The following is a 15,894-nucleotide window of genomic DNA, read 5'->3' on the forward strand; positions in this document are numbered from 1 at the left end:
TGTGATTCGAACTTTACCCTCGTTGATCCATTACGTCGCCATTACGTCCATTACGTTAATCCATCCATCGCATACACTTCTTGGATTTGATTTGAAAAACATTTGAAACATTTGAAAATAACATAAAAATACATAATACGTTTTGCTTGAATAAGAGCATACTCATATACTGTTATTCACATTGTTTATAAGTTTTACTAATCATGCTGGACAACATTTTAAGTATTAGACACTGAAACTTTTGTACGATTTGTTGTTAATCAAATGTTCAATATTCTACTAAAATGATGTCTACAACCTATAGAAGCTTTTAATCAGTCAATTGTTAAACTTCTTATGTGTTGTAGAACAAAAGCTACTATATTTGCATTTTCGGAGGTTTATTCAGCTCTTATTCAAAACACAAACTGCAAGTGGAATAACAGCTTTTTTATAAGCGGAAATTAATATTATTCAATTAATGATTCAACTTAAAATTTGTTCAGCAATGGTTGCTGCTATGCAGCTTGTATTAAGCACGTAAGTATCTTAAAAGCTACCAATTGTTCCTTGGGTAGCAGACAGAATCACAAATCAACCACGTTCTGATTGATAGACGGCACTTCTCAGACATTATCGACCTCAGGGCCTATCGTGGCGCTAACATCGACTCTGACCACTAACTAACAACATACGATACCGACGGCCACCCCGGTATGCCCTATAGCGGCTTAAGCAACCATATGTTGCAACTACATACGCGCAGATCATTGAAGCTGCATTACCAGAAGAGGGTGAGCTGGATGAAGCCCCTCTTAAAGTTTGCTGGAGAACATTGAAAGCAGCCATCAACAATGCAGCTGAGAATAACGTCGGGTACGTGGGACGGAGTCGACGGAACGATTGGTTCGACGAGGAATGTAGGCAGATTCAGGAGGAGAAGAATGCAGTACGGGCGGTCATGCTAGGGACAGCAAGGGACTTGACAGAACGTGGAACGTTATAGACGGAAAGAAAAAGAGAGAAAAAACGCCGCCTGGAGGAGACGAAGTGGGAGGAGATGAAACAGCTATGCCGATCTCAAGAAACACGTAAGAAGCTCAACGCATACCGCAACGGCTTCGTGCCGCGAGCCGAGATGTGCAGGGATAAGGATGGGAGCATCGTGAGGTGATCAAAAGGTGGAAGCAGCACTTCGACGAACACCTGAATGGCGCTGAGAGCACATGCAACACACTTAAATTATTTTACGGATTCCTGTAAAATCTCAACAGCTGAACAGTTCGGTGAAATAAATTAACGGAGTACAGTAAATTTTTACAGTATTCCGTGAAAAATCACCGGATTCCGTATAATTTCGATGGAATTACGGTGTTTTATTTCACCGAACTGTTCAGCTGTTGAGATTACGGTGAAATTCACCGTATGAGCTTAAAGTGAATGAAGGTCGGGATAACGAAGGAAATGCCTGCGTCAGTACTGCGGGCGATGGAAACCAACCAACCCCCACTGTGAGGGAGGTTAAGGATGCCAGCTCAAAAACAATAAAGCTGCTAGTAAGGAAGGTATCGGAGCTGAACTCATAGGGATGGGCCCGGAGAGGCTGGTCATTTGTCTGCACCGACTGATAGGCACAATCTGGGAAACGGAACAGCTACCGGAGGAGTGGAAGGAATAGGTAATACTCCATCTACAAGAAAGGCGGCAAGTTAGATTGTGACAACTTTCGAGCGATCGCCATTCTAAATGCAGCCTACAAAGTATTATTCCAGATAATCTTCCGTCGTCTGTAGTAAACGAGTTCGTGGGAAATTATCAAGCCGGCTTCGTGGACGGCCGATCGATAACAGACCAGATCTTTACTGTACGGCAAATCCTCCAAAAATGTCGTGAATACCATTGGAACCTTTTCATAGATTTCAAGGCGGCATACGATAGTATCGAACACGTAGAGCTATGGAAAATCATGGACGAAAATAGCTTTCACGGGAAGCTCACGAGACTGATAAGAGCAACGATGGAAGGTGTACAAAATTGTGTGAAGGTTTCAGGCGAACATTCCAGTTCGTTTGGATCCCGCCGGGGACTATGCCAAGGTGATGGACTTTCGTGCCTGTTGTTCAATATTGCGCTAGAAGGTGTTATGCGAAGAGCCGGGCTTAACAGCCGGGGGTACTATTGTCACGAGATCCAGTCCATTTCTTTGCTTTGCGGATGATATGAACATTGTCGGCTGAGGATTTGAAAAGGTGGCAGACCTGAACATCCGCCTGAAACGCGAGGCAGCCAAAGTTGGACTGGTTGTGAATGCGTCCAAGGCAAAGTATATGCTAGATGGTGGGGTCGAGTATGACAGGACTCGCCTGGGTAGCAGTGTTACGATAGACGGGAATACAATCGAGGTGGTCGACGAGTTCGTCTACCTTGGATCCTTGTTGACGGCTGACAATAACGTTAGCCGTGAAATATGGAGGCACATCATCAGTGGAAGTCGGGCCTACGATGCTCTCCAAAGGAAGTTGCGACCAAAAATGATTCACACTCGCAACAAATGTACCATGTACAAAATGCTCATTAGGCCTCTACGGGCATGAACGTACGAACCGATTATTGTGGCATGATATTGTTGAATCAGTGTTATCTGTTTAGATATTATCTTAATAAATGAAGGAATACTTTACATCGCCTCACAGTGGCCGCATTCCATACAAATGTTGGCCAAAAATACTATTGATACTAAAACATAACATCTACTGATGATAACAAAAAAAGGATCTTCAAAGCATGGCTGATAGTCTAATGATATAATTTACTGATTTGCAGAAAAATAAATATTCATATCCGAGCTCAATTGTGATTCGAATTTAATTTTTATAGTATTTTGAATTACAGTATTTTATCCAAGTACGAGTTCTTAGTTTCGAATCGATCGATTAACGAGTTGAAAACAGTGAAATTTTTAACAATAAATGGTAATTGGTTCATCAGAAGAGATCCATACACAAAAACTGTCTTATAAATATATTAATCTTGTTGAGGATATTCTGTTAACATAGCGAGGGGTCTGTTTCGCCGTTTTTTTTAATTTTTTTTTTGAAGGATTCTCTGAGGATTTCTCTAAGAAAAACTTTTGTGCCAAATCTGAATAAAAATGGTTTTAATTAGGTGTATCACCTACCGGCAGACTTAAATGGGCTGGTCACACAGTGTAAATGCCTGAGAAAAAGTGTTGACACCCTAGTAGAGATACTCATAGACATAAATGATTTCGCGAAACGTTGCGAACACATGACTATCTCGAATCATGAGCCCTAGAAGTTGTTGCCAATGTCCTATAGTAGAGGTCTGGTTCTCAGTATGTGTTTGCTTGTTGCGTTGCGTGGTAACAGGGTATTTCGTAGTTTTCACACTGAAAACGGTCTTGACGCAGACAGACGTTAAAGTTAGACTCAGTCACTTGAGTAAAAACATACTTACTTTACTTTTGCTGGCTCTACGTCCTTCAAGACATGACCTGCGTCACAATGTTACGCCAATTAACTCGGTCCATGGCTGCTAACCTCCAGTTTCTCGATCGCCCCACACTTCCAAGATCCTGCTCCACTTGGTCAAACCACCTAGCTCGTTGCGCTCCCCTTCGTCTTGTACCGGCCGGATTTGAGGTGAACACCATTTTTGCGGGATTGTTGTCCGGCATTCTCACAACGTGTCCCGCCCATCGTACCCTTCCAGCTTTGGCGACCTTCTGGTTACTGGGTTCACCGTAGAGTTGCGCAAGCTCGTGGTTCATCCTTCTCCTCCATACGCCGTTCTCACATACTCCGCCGAAGATCACGTCGTTCATAAACTCCTAGCGCTTGTAGGTCCTCTTCGAGCATTGTCCACGTCTCATGCCCGTAGAGGACTACCGGTCTTATCAACGTGTACATGGTGCACTTAGTACGGAAGTGAAGTTTACCAGACCGCAAATTCTTGTGGAGTCCGTAGTAAGCACGACTTTCGGTAATGATACGTCTTCGAATTTCTCTGCTGCAGTTGTTATCCGACGTTATCAATGATCCGAGGTAGGCAAATTGGTCCACCACCTCGAACTCATCCCCGTCGATCATCACGCATCTGCCAATGTGAGCTCTATCGCGCTCGGTTCCTCCAGCCAGCAGATATTTTGTCTTCGACGTATTTACCTTTAATCCAACCCGATCTGCTTCACGTTTCAGCCTGGTAAACTGTTCAGAAACCACGTCGTCAGCATAGCAGATGAACTGGCTGGATTTATTGAAGATCGTGCCCGCATGTTGAAGCCCGCCCGTTTCATAACACCTTCTAGCGCAATATTGAACAGGAGGCAGGAAAGACCATCGCCTTGTCGAAGTCCTTTGCGTGTTTCAAACGGGTCCGATAATGCACCCGATATCTTCACACAGCACTGTACACTATCCATCGTTGCTTTGATCAGTCTAGTCAATTTCCCGTGAAAACCATTCTCGTCCATAATCTTTCATAGCTCTTCGCGGTCGGTATCATAGGCCGCTTTGAAATCGATGAATAGGTGGTGCGTAGGGACTTGATATTCACGACATTTTTGGAGGATCTGCCTTAACATAAAGATTTGGTCTGTCGTCGATCGCCCGTTCACAAAACCGGCTTGATAATTTCCCACAAATCTGCTTGCCAGTGGCGATAGACGGCGGAAGATGATCTGGGAAAGCACTTTATAGGCTGCGTTAAGAATGGTGATCGCTCGATAGTTCTCACATTCTAACTTGTCACCCTTTTTGTTTATTGGGTATATTATTCCCTCCTTCCACTTTTCCGGTAGCTGTTCTGTATCCCAGATCCTGGCTATCAATCGGTGCAGACAAGTGGCCAACCTGTCCGGGCCCATTTTAATAAGTTCCGCCCCAATACCATCCTTTCCAGCTGCTTTGTTGTTCTTGAGCTGTTTGATAGCATCTTTAACTTCACCTATTGTGGGAGTTGGTACGTCTCCCTCATCCGCCAATCCTCCTGCTATCTTGATCTTCCTCCTCTGCGCCGTTTAGGTGTTCATCGTAGTGCTACTTCCACCTTTCAATCACCTCACGTTCGTCCGTCAAGATACCTCCATCCTTATCCCTGCACATTTCGGCTCGCGGCACAAAGCCTTTGCGGGATGCATTGAGTTTCTTGTAGAACTTACGCGTGTCTTGAGAACGATACAGCTGCTCCATCTCTTCGCACTCCAACTCTTCCAGGCGGCGCTTTTTATTCCGGAATAGATGGGTTTGCTGTCTTCGCTTCTGTTTGTATCGTTCCACGTTTTGACGGGTGCCTTGCTGCAGCATCATTGCCCGCGCTCGATTTGTTTTCGGCGAAAAGTAACGTACAAATGAATTGCCTGATTGTCCGGAAGTTTCAGTCGTTTTACTGGCCTACGATCATCTTCTGCGCACTAATCTTCTAGCCATTTGTTTACAGTTGGACGGCCATAACAATATCGAGTTATGGAGAGTTGACTGTAGTATAATACCCTTGAATGATTGTTACTTATGTAAAATAAGTTGGCGTGAAAGTATCACAATTGTGTGAATCATTTTTAAAGTGATTGTTTTTATATTTTTGTTCAATGGGTGGTGGACTGGGTGGTAAGCGAGAAGTTGAAACCACGTGCTTTCACGAATTGTCACTGTAATGTAGCAATTTGCTCCCTAGGTGACACCACGATAGAATTTACACAGGAATTTTGAATAAATTTGTTCCTGTTTAAACGTCTGTCTGCGGTCTTTGTATTTAGTTTACCACTCTTATTCCAAGTGCTTACGAAACACTATGTTGGATGAAATAGCTGTTCAATTGGAAGTCAGTGATGAAAATACATGGCAGTTTCCATTGCCGGCCACGCCTAACTTCTCCGTTACGATGTCAAGGAGTTGGATGATAGGGAAGGGAATCGTCTACAATTCACTGCAGCGATAGGATTAGATTTAAATTGTTGGAAGTGACGATGCTAAGAAATTTAATGTTACTCCATGCATGTCCTACAGGAATAGGGCACATGTGTTTCCAACATATGTCCTAGCTAAAACTTCGGTTTAAGCGCCATTGCTCGCTCTCTTAAACTCTTTGACCCTACCCTCTGAAATAGCCCTAGTTTCATTGGAAATAAGTACTTTAATTGGAACAAACTCATCAAATCCTACCATTATATTTTCATCGCAAGATGAAAATTTCAAACTAGTTAGTGTCCAGGTATTTTTCCTCCTTATCCACAGATCGCATCATCGATCAAAGATGACTTCCAGGTCTTTTTTCTCCCTCACAAATCAACACCCTTCCCGTGGTGATTGTGGAGATGCATAGATATTCTCGGTCTCTAGATGCAACAATCACTATAAACTAACATTCCTTCCCCATCCCACTTCACTGTAAGGACTTGGTCGGCGCTGATATTAATCAATAATAACGCCAAAATTTACACTTCGACAGTATGCGCAAAGTCCCATCTCTTATTCATTTGAATCGAAGTACAATCCTTACCAAAAAAAAAACAATTCTTATCCATTCCGATCAATCGCTGAGTAGCAATCAATGATATGTACAGTAGAGTGGTTCAAAAAATCGTTTTTGCTCCACACCGCTCATTCGATTTTAGATCGAATTCTGAGTGTCCTCCCAAAATTTGAGACTGCACAAGCCCTTTAAAGTTTATATGGGAATTACTATGAGAAAAGCAACCAATTCATTCAATCGGTCATAGTGTTTACCCATGTACTCTTGTAGATTAGAGCTACGTTGATACTGTGAGATGCATTCATCAGCTACAACTTTGCTGAAGACCGTTTTCAAATTGGACGCCTCAGTAATTAGTTATTGATTTATATCCAGTCCCAAATTCTTCAGCAGTGCTCATTTAACTTCTGAACAGGCAACATTGCTGCATCTGGCGCGAAAGATAGCACGCACAAATCATGGCTACTATGTTTTACTGCATATATCCAGTGATGCTTGACAAACAGCCCAATGTTTATAGCCAAAGTTTTACAACTCATTCCAATATCAATAACTAATTACTGGGGCGTCCGATTTAGAAATGGTCCTCGGCAAAGTTGTAGCTGATTATTGTATCTCACAGTATCAACATAGTTCTAACCCCCTAGAGCACATGGGCAAACACTATGACCGATTGAACGAATTGCTTGTTGCAATTGCAAATGAGCTCAAATATTGGGAGAACACTCAGAATTTGATCTAGCATTGAATGAGCGGTTTGGAGCAAAAACGATTTTTTGAACTACACTGAAAAGAACTTTGTAGTGAAAATTACTACGAAAGGGGTTGGAATTAACAGACTCGCACCAACGTTTTTCAACCGAAGTGATCTCATGATTATCATAAGAAGATCTATTGTAGTTTTTACCATTATGACATAATTTTGTCCAGGTTGTTGTCTACACTAACTATACACTATTGAGTAGTCAAATATACAAGACAAACTTATTATTTTCACTGTGTTGAAATGACTGCTACTTGGTTATTATATAATAATGAATAATATGTCCTTTGTTTTATTAGTAAAACAACATATTTTTTTTATTTATTTAGCAAGATGATAAAACATTACACAAAAATAATAGTATTGTTAATCAAATATACATTCTACGGTGTGTTGCCAGCTAGTATATTTTATTTATGTATTGGGAACCGTTTCACATTTGCCAAACATTGGTAAATTGGAAAGGAACCTCCTTCAAGCCATATTATGTGGGACACAGCTTATTTAGGGTCCGTAAAAGCGATCTATTTGCCGCTGAAAGTAGTATAAATATTCAAGAGTTGTGTAAGCGAACAAATAAACTAAATTTACGGATCAATATAGACTTATCACCGGAATAATAGATCTCCGTTAGAGCAGAAAATAATTTTGGTCGAAGAATCTGCAGCCATAATCCTTATAACGTCAAATGGATAATGGAAGGAAAAGTTGTTGAACTTCGCACGATTCCCAGTTGGATCTGAAAACAAAACAGCAGCAAACAAAAGAGTGAAAAAACAGCTTCTGTAAAGTACTGGCTTTTCATTAATGGCTTTCTGAGTTCTCCAATCATTGCTTATTATTTTCGCAAATCCGAATGCTTCGAAATATGATGATTAGAATGGAAACTTGATTTTTTTCCCCGCACGTCAACTTTAGAGACGCAAATGAGAGATAAAATGGTGACCAGTAAACAAGCACGATAGGAATAATTTACTTCGTAGTTAGTAAATTTAACATCATATATGTTGTAGAAATCACAACTCATTTGTAAAAACTATTGTTTGTTATATTTATTACAACAAATATGGTGGATTAAACCATATACTGTCAGAACATATGTGAGCTTTTTAAGAACATTGCATTCTTAAATTTACCATGCATAAATGACCGTGTGCATTCTTAATGTAATGGAATGCCAATCAATTTAACTGATTTTATAGTAATTTCTCCCAAATGTGTCCATTGTAAATTTTACTGCTATGATGTCATTCGAATTACGATACCATTCATTTCAGTGTGTAGAAGAAATACACTGAACGAATTTTAAATTAAAATTTCCAATATTTTTTTTTCTCCAAAGATTTGAATGACTTTTAGATTTGTTTGAAAAAACGGTACAAATCGTGGATTTCATTGAATACGACGGGACAGTATCAACAGCTCTAAAATACGGGACTGTCCCGTTAAATACGGTACGTATGGTCAGCCTACGTAGATTTCGCATCATTGATACGAAAATTCAGAACTCTGCAAATAGTTGAAGTCATGTGCTCAACAAAATTTAACTTGGTGTCCAGTATAACACCCAAATCGATGATTGATGCCACACGCATCAGAGAAACTCCATTTACTCTGTAGACAGCATTAACATTGTTCAGTTTGCGGGAAAATGTTATGACCTGACATTTTGTTACCGATCTATAAAAAAAATCGGAACAAAAAGCATTCCTTTGACCTTAAATTTGCTACCTTATCCTATTTAAATTATAAAGATTATTTGAATGAAGTAATTGAAATTAAAACCAAATGTATTAAAAAAATATTATCCAAAAAAATCTGCGAGTAGTTTATTACATTCCAACTGTTAGAATTGTTAAAATTAATCCGTGAATTGAAACACCGTTGTACTAAAATTATTTATGGAGGGGAGACGGTAAATTCACCACTAAATGAGGATTTTTTGGATATCGCTACAACACTGGATCCGGGAAAGAGGAGGATGGAAATATAGCGGAGAAAAAGGGAGCTTTTTTGAGGAGGTTGAGGTGGATGTCGAGAGAAAGCCAGGGATCATTATCGCTTGAACCAGTAAGCAACTCACAAGTCCTATAAAACCGTATCTTTGCTACGAAGTCATTAGAGAACCGTGTGGAAAGCGCGTGGACGCGATCGGGTAGTGCCACCAAAAAGTGAAGTGCCTCAGACTCGCAAGCCAAAGCCAATTAGTTGAGGTCGAGGATTCAATCGGCTACCCTAAGGATCGTATAGAGACCCTCGTCACGCTGTCAATCGGATTACGACCGGTGACACTGTAGCAGAACACCGGTGGGTAGAATCCCTCTCGAGACGGCACACATCCCCGTTTCGCCTGTTACGTCATTTGTCGTCACCGCCCCTTCGTCGCTTGAACATCACCTCGAGCATCACAGAACCCACGGCAGGGTTGCTGCAGGTACGTTCCATCCTCCTCTCCCCACCTCCGCACCAGGGCCCCAACGTCATCGAACAGCGCTGCACCGAATACCGTACCCTCCAGAAATTCAAATAAAAGAAGACCTTGCAATTCAATTCTCTCAGCTCTCTTTAATGCTTGTTCTAGGAAAGAGTCATTGGATGTAGCCTGTTCCGAGTCGTTGATCAGTCCACTTTGTACTATCGGTAAGTGTACGTTGTTGGGAGTCCTCCCGAGGTCGGTGGCCGACCCTGAGATTTAATAGCCAAGAGGTAAGCTAGCCGGTCTGCGACGTGCCTACGTCAAGGACACTTTCAATTTATCAACACTTAATGACATTTTGTTTCGGCTACACCAATCCTCAAAAAGCGTAAGAAACTGTTGCAGCGCTTGCGCGTCATCGGGAGAACGGACAGCGTTGAATATCTTTAAATCATCCACGTATAATGACCGGCAGATATGAGGTATTTTCCTTGTGACGTCGTTGAAAAACAACGAGAACAGTGTGGGGCCAAGCTTACTGCCTTGTGGCACACCCGGTGTAGCGGCAAAGGGGGATGAGCAGCAGGAGCCAATTTTTACTTGCAGCGCCCTATCTCGTAAGTAAGAATCGAACCAGTTTAATAGTGTGCCACCTATGACGAGTTTTCATAGCTTTGCTATAAGAATATCGTGGTTGAGACAATCGAAAGCAGCTTTGAGGTCCGTATACACAGCGTCAACCTGTGTACCTTGATCCATTTTGCGGAGTACAAATGAAGTGAACTACAAATTTGATGTGACAGATCGACGTGGAAAAAAGCCATGTTGTTTTGTGTTAATGTAGCTTTTGAAATTGTGTAGCAAGGATTCATTTACAATCACTTCAAGCAGCTTCGAAGAAGAACATAACAAAGTTATTCCACGATAGTTGATCATGTCTTGGAGATCCCCTTTTTTGAAAACTGGAAACATAAACGACGATTTCCACTGAGCAGGAAAAACTCCTGAGGATATAGAAAGGTTGAAGATATGATGGAGCGGAAGAGACAATTTTCAGGATGCAAGTTGGTATACCATCTGGGCCAGGAGAGGAACTAGGTTTTAATCGTTTGGAAGCTTTAATAATGTCCTCAGCGCTTATGTGTAAATTGTTTAAGCACGAAATGTCGGCAGGAACATCACTGGTTGCAGTATTAATGTCACATTCAGACAGACAATCAGCAGTAAAAACATTAGAAAAACGTTCAGCAAACAAGTTACATTTTTCTTTTGCGTTGGATGCTTCTTGGGTGTTATAGTGCATAGACACTGGTAATCCGCTATCCTTTCGTTTGCTGTTGACGAAACTCCAGAAACTTTTTGGGTTACGTCGGAGATTCTCTTCCGAACGCCGGATGTATTTTTGGTATTGGCGGTTGTTTTCTTTTCTGTAAACGTCGTTTACGAAATGAAACCGTTTACGCCTCACGTAGCACCTATTTTTACGAAGCTCCCTTAAAGCAGCGTTCCTTTGAGATTTTAAATGGAGCAGTTTTGGAGTAATCCACGGAAGAGAAGGCTTGGGGTAACATTTTGGAATAGTTGCTTGCAGAACGTCTATTATCTTAGTTGTGTAGCGTTGAACGGCATCATTCACACTTGAAGAACTAAGAATCTCTGACCAATCTATATCTCCAAGACGAACAGCTAACAGTTCATAATCAACTTTGTTGAAATTCAGAGCAGTGGGATCGAAAGGGTCAGGAGACTTGGTTACCAATGGCTTTTAGGGCGAGATCATAAATTAAGCGAGAGTTGGTGCGATTTTGAGGAATATCGACCAAGAAGGAGCTCTGGAATGCGACAGGCGTGAAGCCGACCTGCTGTTCAAGTGACTAAAACAAAAGACGCAATGATAGCTAGGGGAAAAGCACTAATTTTCGACCTACAAGAATTATTATTCTTCCGAAAGAGGTGCACTTTGCGAAAAAGGACCACGTGATTATTGAGCTGAAATCGAATTCAGGTTAACTTCTGCGTTCATGAGTCGTCTCATGGCGTAGTGGTAACGCGCCCCAACTAGAGATCGGGGAGTCGTGAGTTCGATTCTCACTGAGAAGACGTGTAACTTTTTCGCAAATCTTCACATCAATTTGTCCATCTGATCCAATTGCAAATTATATGTAATGTTTAGCTTTTCGGTAGTTGTTAAACTTCCACTCGGCTATTTAGCCGTAAACCACGATTCATAATTAAAAACAAGTAAGAATTATGTGCCAACTTTCGGATTTCCAAAATTGTATGGATGGGTCGAAAATTAGAGCTGGGTCGAAAATTGGTGCTTTTTCCCTACAAAAATATTCAAATTTTAAATACATACATATTGCCAAAAATGGATTCATTTTGTTGCCGAAATCGGGGGGTGCCGAAAAAACATAATTCCAAAGGCGGAATTGCACTGTACTTTCATTCGTTGTCAATCTGGTTCATTCAGTTCGTTGGCGTCGTCACGGCATACACATCGCGGGCGTCGTTAGCATCGTTGGCGCGTAGCGACGTTTGTTACCGGGGTTACTGCACTTGATGTTTATTTGCCCTTTCAAATCATTCTAGAAACTGTGTATCAGTATAAAAGTCTGGAGGTCTGTTGTAGCCACTTTTAATTCTACGCATAATGGTTCTCTTACATGTAAAACGCGGCGACGAAAGCCAATTCCTCTTCGAAACGAATCTGTCCATTCCAAATGAGCAGCTATCACTCGAGCTAGCCACCATTTATAACGGGCGTTTGAAAGTTAGCCGTGTTTGTTCTGGTGAGTTGATTATTTACATATAGGTACAGTACTAATGTAATATTTATCACATGCTGAATTTTATTAGAAATCGAACAACTCTCCAATCATGGAATCATGCTTCCGCCAGATATGTTGGGTTTAACCGATGAACAAGTTGAAGAATTGCACCTGGTAGATGAATGGGCGGACACATGTATCCCCTCAGGAGGTTGGACACCAAATCCGGACCCAGTGGGCCGCCGAAATGGACGACAACCGCAAGAAAAGATGCAGGATATTTTGGAAAAGGCCGTTTCCGACGCCAGACTAATGATTTCCAAAAAGCAAATCGATCAAGGCATGGTAATGCAACAAAAAATAGTACAAGATGCTTTGGATTTGCTGCGTGGTGCAGTAACTATCGTGTATCCGATGCAACTGCCTCCTCATGATCCGATACGAATGGAGTTTTCAAATACGGAAGATTTAACCGGAACTCAGGTAAGCGGATTAGGGTATATTGGAATCAATAATCGAAACGTCAAGGTGCTCAACCCTAGTATAAAATATACGCTTATTCAAAGCATTATTGTTAAATGTTCAACAAAAAAAATTTGAGTGGCATTGGCAGATCGATTTACGAAAAATTGTATCTTTTGATGAAATATGTCATGTTTTGAAATTTTGTACATTTCTTTTATAGCCTGCAATTTTTCTAATATTGTTTTGTGTTTCTACGTGCAAACTACAGTCAACTCTTCCTCACTTGATATTTCTTATCTTGATATTAAATTGGACAACCATATCACAAGTTGGTTTCCATGGCTAACTTGATGATCTCTTGAACAGCAAAAAATAAATTGTGATATCAAGTCATTTTCACCGCACATTATTTGCGTTATGAATATTGCGTTAAATGGCATACAAATTGATGTAACAAAATTCATAAACTGATGTACAGTGAAACCTCCATGCGTCGATGTTCCATAACTCGATATCGACTCATGGAACCATACTAGAAACAAAATTTAATGGTTACTACGATGGTCCCTCGAAATAGCTTTCCAAAGGATTTCTGTTCCATGACTCGATATTTCCATGGTCCCTTCAATATCGACTCATGGAGGTTTCACTGTATGCAACAAAATGCATAATTCATCTATTTTATTACGCTGATTTGAGAGTAATTTTACGCAATAATTACGACGCGAGTGATGTGCAGCGCGAGTCACCTTCTATATCAAGTTATGAAGAATTGACTGTAATACAGCACAAATGTTCAATTTTTTCGCGGTATTACATATTAAAAACTCTAGTTGTTTGTCTACAGAACATTTTAAAACTCATGAGGATATCGATTTTTTGGAGCAGTATTTCACGAAAGCGTAGAACTTTCCATGTTGTTTAGCGTGCTGGAAAGATATGGCATAAAAACTGCTATGTGTTAAGTCAGAATTGGACCATGTTCCCCTAAGAATACAGCGAACAAAACAAAATATATCAAATGAGCGGCTTAGAAGCATAAGGGTGTAAGTGACGAAAATCTGCTTTCGTGAAAAACGTGTTCAAAGATACTTCAACAATTTTTCTTTCCATGCAAATTGTATGGGACAGAAGAAAACAATTATATTTTTTTCTGTTTTGACGTTAGAATTTTTCAGTATACAGGTCGGACTCGATTATCCGGAGACTCGATTATCCGGTGACTCGATTATCCGGAATTTTAGACTCGATTTTCCGGAATATATATTTGTTTTATTCTTGTTTTTCAGTTTAAATGGATAATTTTGATATAATTTCTGGCTTTGCCACTGCATCATATAGGGTAGAAGCTCCGGTTTTGGCCATACGCCCCTTGTAGTCATAGGAGATTATCCACCGTTTTACATAGCCAATCAGCATGAAACCTTTTGTGTTCAGTAGATCACATTCACATGATAGAGCTACATTCATTTACTCGTCCAAATTGACTCAAAAAATAAGAAAAACAACTCGTTTTCCTTATAATTTTAACTCCTATACAACTAATTTGGCCAGGGCACTCCTAATTTGGCCACTCTCATAAGAAATCAATGCGATTGGCCAATTCAGGAACCGAAGATATATCTCTGGCCGAAACTGGTTCCGTTGGCCTATATTGACCAACGGGATTTTCAAAGCGAAAAAATGGTCGTAGCTCAGTTTTGATATTTTACACACATAATATGGGTTGAAAGCTTGCATTTGACATATTTGTAGTATAAATACGGCTTCCCATTTAATTTTTTTATTGACATTTTCTCTTAGGCTGGCCAAAACCGGTGCTTTTACCCTAAATAAAACAACGAAAACAGATAATATTTAAGTTCTTTTATCGCAGATTTTATTGTTTCTTTTAGTGATTAAATTATCCGGAGTGGAAAAAAATCGATACTCTGGATAATCGAGTGTACAGGTCGGACTGCCTGCTTTTGTGTTTGGGCCTCACAAATCTTTTCTACAGTCTAAGGGTCTGATTGTCTTGTTAAAAAAATTTCCAAATTGTTCACAAAATTTATGCTTATGTATGTGACCAGAAATAAATTCGCAGAAACTACTGAGTTTCTCATCAAAAAATTTGAAATTTCAGTCAAATATCTATCTATTTATCTTCTTCTACCTATCTACAGTGAAACCTCTATGAGTCGATATTCCATGACTCGATATCGACTCATGGAACCATATTGAAATACAGGTATGTTCCGTTTTTATCACGTTCCGATTTTGTCACGCTCCGATTTTATCACGTTCCGATTTCGTCAACAAATTATTCCGTTTTTATCAACACAAAAAAATTGTGTTTTTTTTTTATTTTCAACATGTTTATAATATAAACTAAATACTTATTTTGAGACAATTTAAATGCTTTTCAATAGCCTCAGAGTAGAATTTTCGACATTATGTTAATGTTGAGCACCTACGATACATGGTAGGTGTCAAGTCATATAGGATTCAATAAAGTTTGACGCATAGTTATCCACTAATCTACTGGAGATTTCATACATAGCATGGTCTGTTGGACAAGATTGACTCATCCTTCAACAATCGAGAGTTGCGCTGGCCACGTTCTAGCAACAACTGGAATTAGTGATTAGTTAAATACGTACTTGAGAGAGTTAAACAGACCTCTTCTTTTTCTTATGTAATATGGCATTTAAGAATTTTCTATGTAAATTTGATAGACATAGGGGCTGTCAATTAATTACGTAAGACAATTTTGGCGATTTTGTAATCCCCCTTCCCCCTATGGTATGATTTTTTGTATGAAAATAAAAAATAATTTGTACGCCACGTAGGATATCTTAAAACTTCCTCCCGTCATAACCCCTTACGTGCTTAATGGGCGATCCCATATATGTTCAGTTAATTTTTATTCAGGATACACTTGAGAATGAACGCAAAAATGTTTGGGCAACGACAAAAGACATGATCGAGTTTATTCTGACATGATCTCGCAAGCTCGATAGCATTGCACA

The 15,894-nt window shown here is 40.2% G+C and overlaps 1 protein-coding gene across 1 annotated transcript in view; it reads left to right on the plus strand.

Moving 5' to 3' along the window:
• Positions 1 to 12,026: 12,026 nt before the first annotated feature.
• LOC5573594 (UPF0769 protein CG18675) overlaps positions 12,027 to 15,894 on the plus strand; it is a 100,237-nt gene continuing 96,369 nt past the window's right edge. Inside the window, exons 1-2 of the mRNA XM_021851772.1 lie at positions 12,027 to 12,439; positions 12,507 to 12,901. Of these exons, the coding sequence (XP_021707464.1) occupies positions 12,301 to 12,439; positions 12,507 to 12,901 (534 nt within the window). The 5' untranslated portion in view covers positions 12,027 to 12,300. The remainder of the gene's footprint in view (positions 12,440 to 12,506; positions 12,902 to 15,894) is intronic.

This window comes from Aedes aegypti, chromosome 3, assembly GCF_002204515.2.
Source record: "Aedes aegypti strain LVP_AGWG chromosome 3, AaegL5.0 Primary Assembly, whole genome shotgun sequence".
Classification (NCBI taxonomy): Eukaryota; Metazoa; Arthropoda; class Insecta; order Diptera; family Culicidae; genus Aedes; species Aedes aegypti.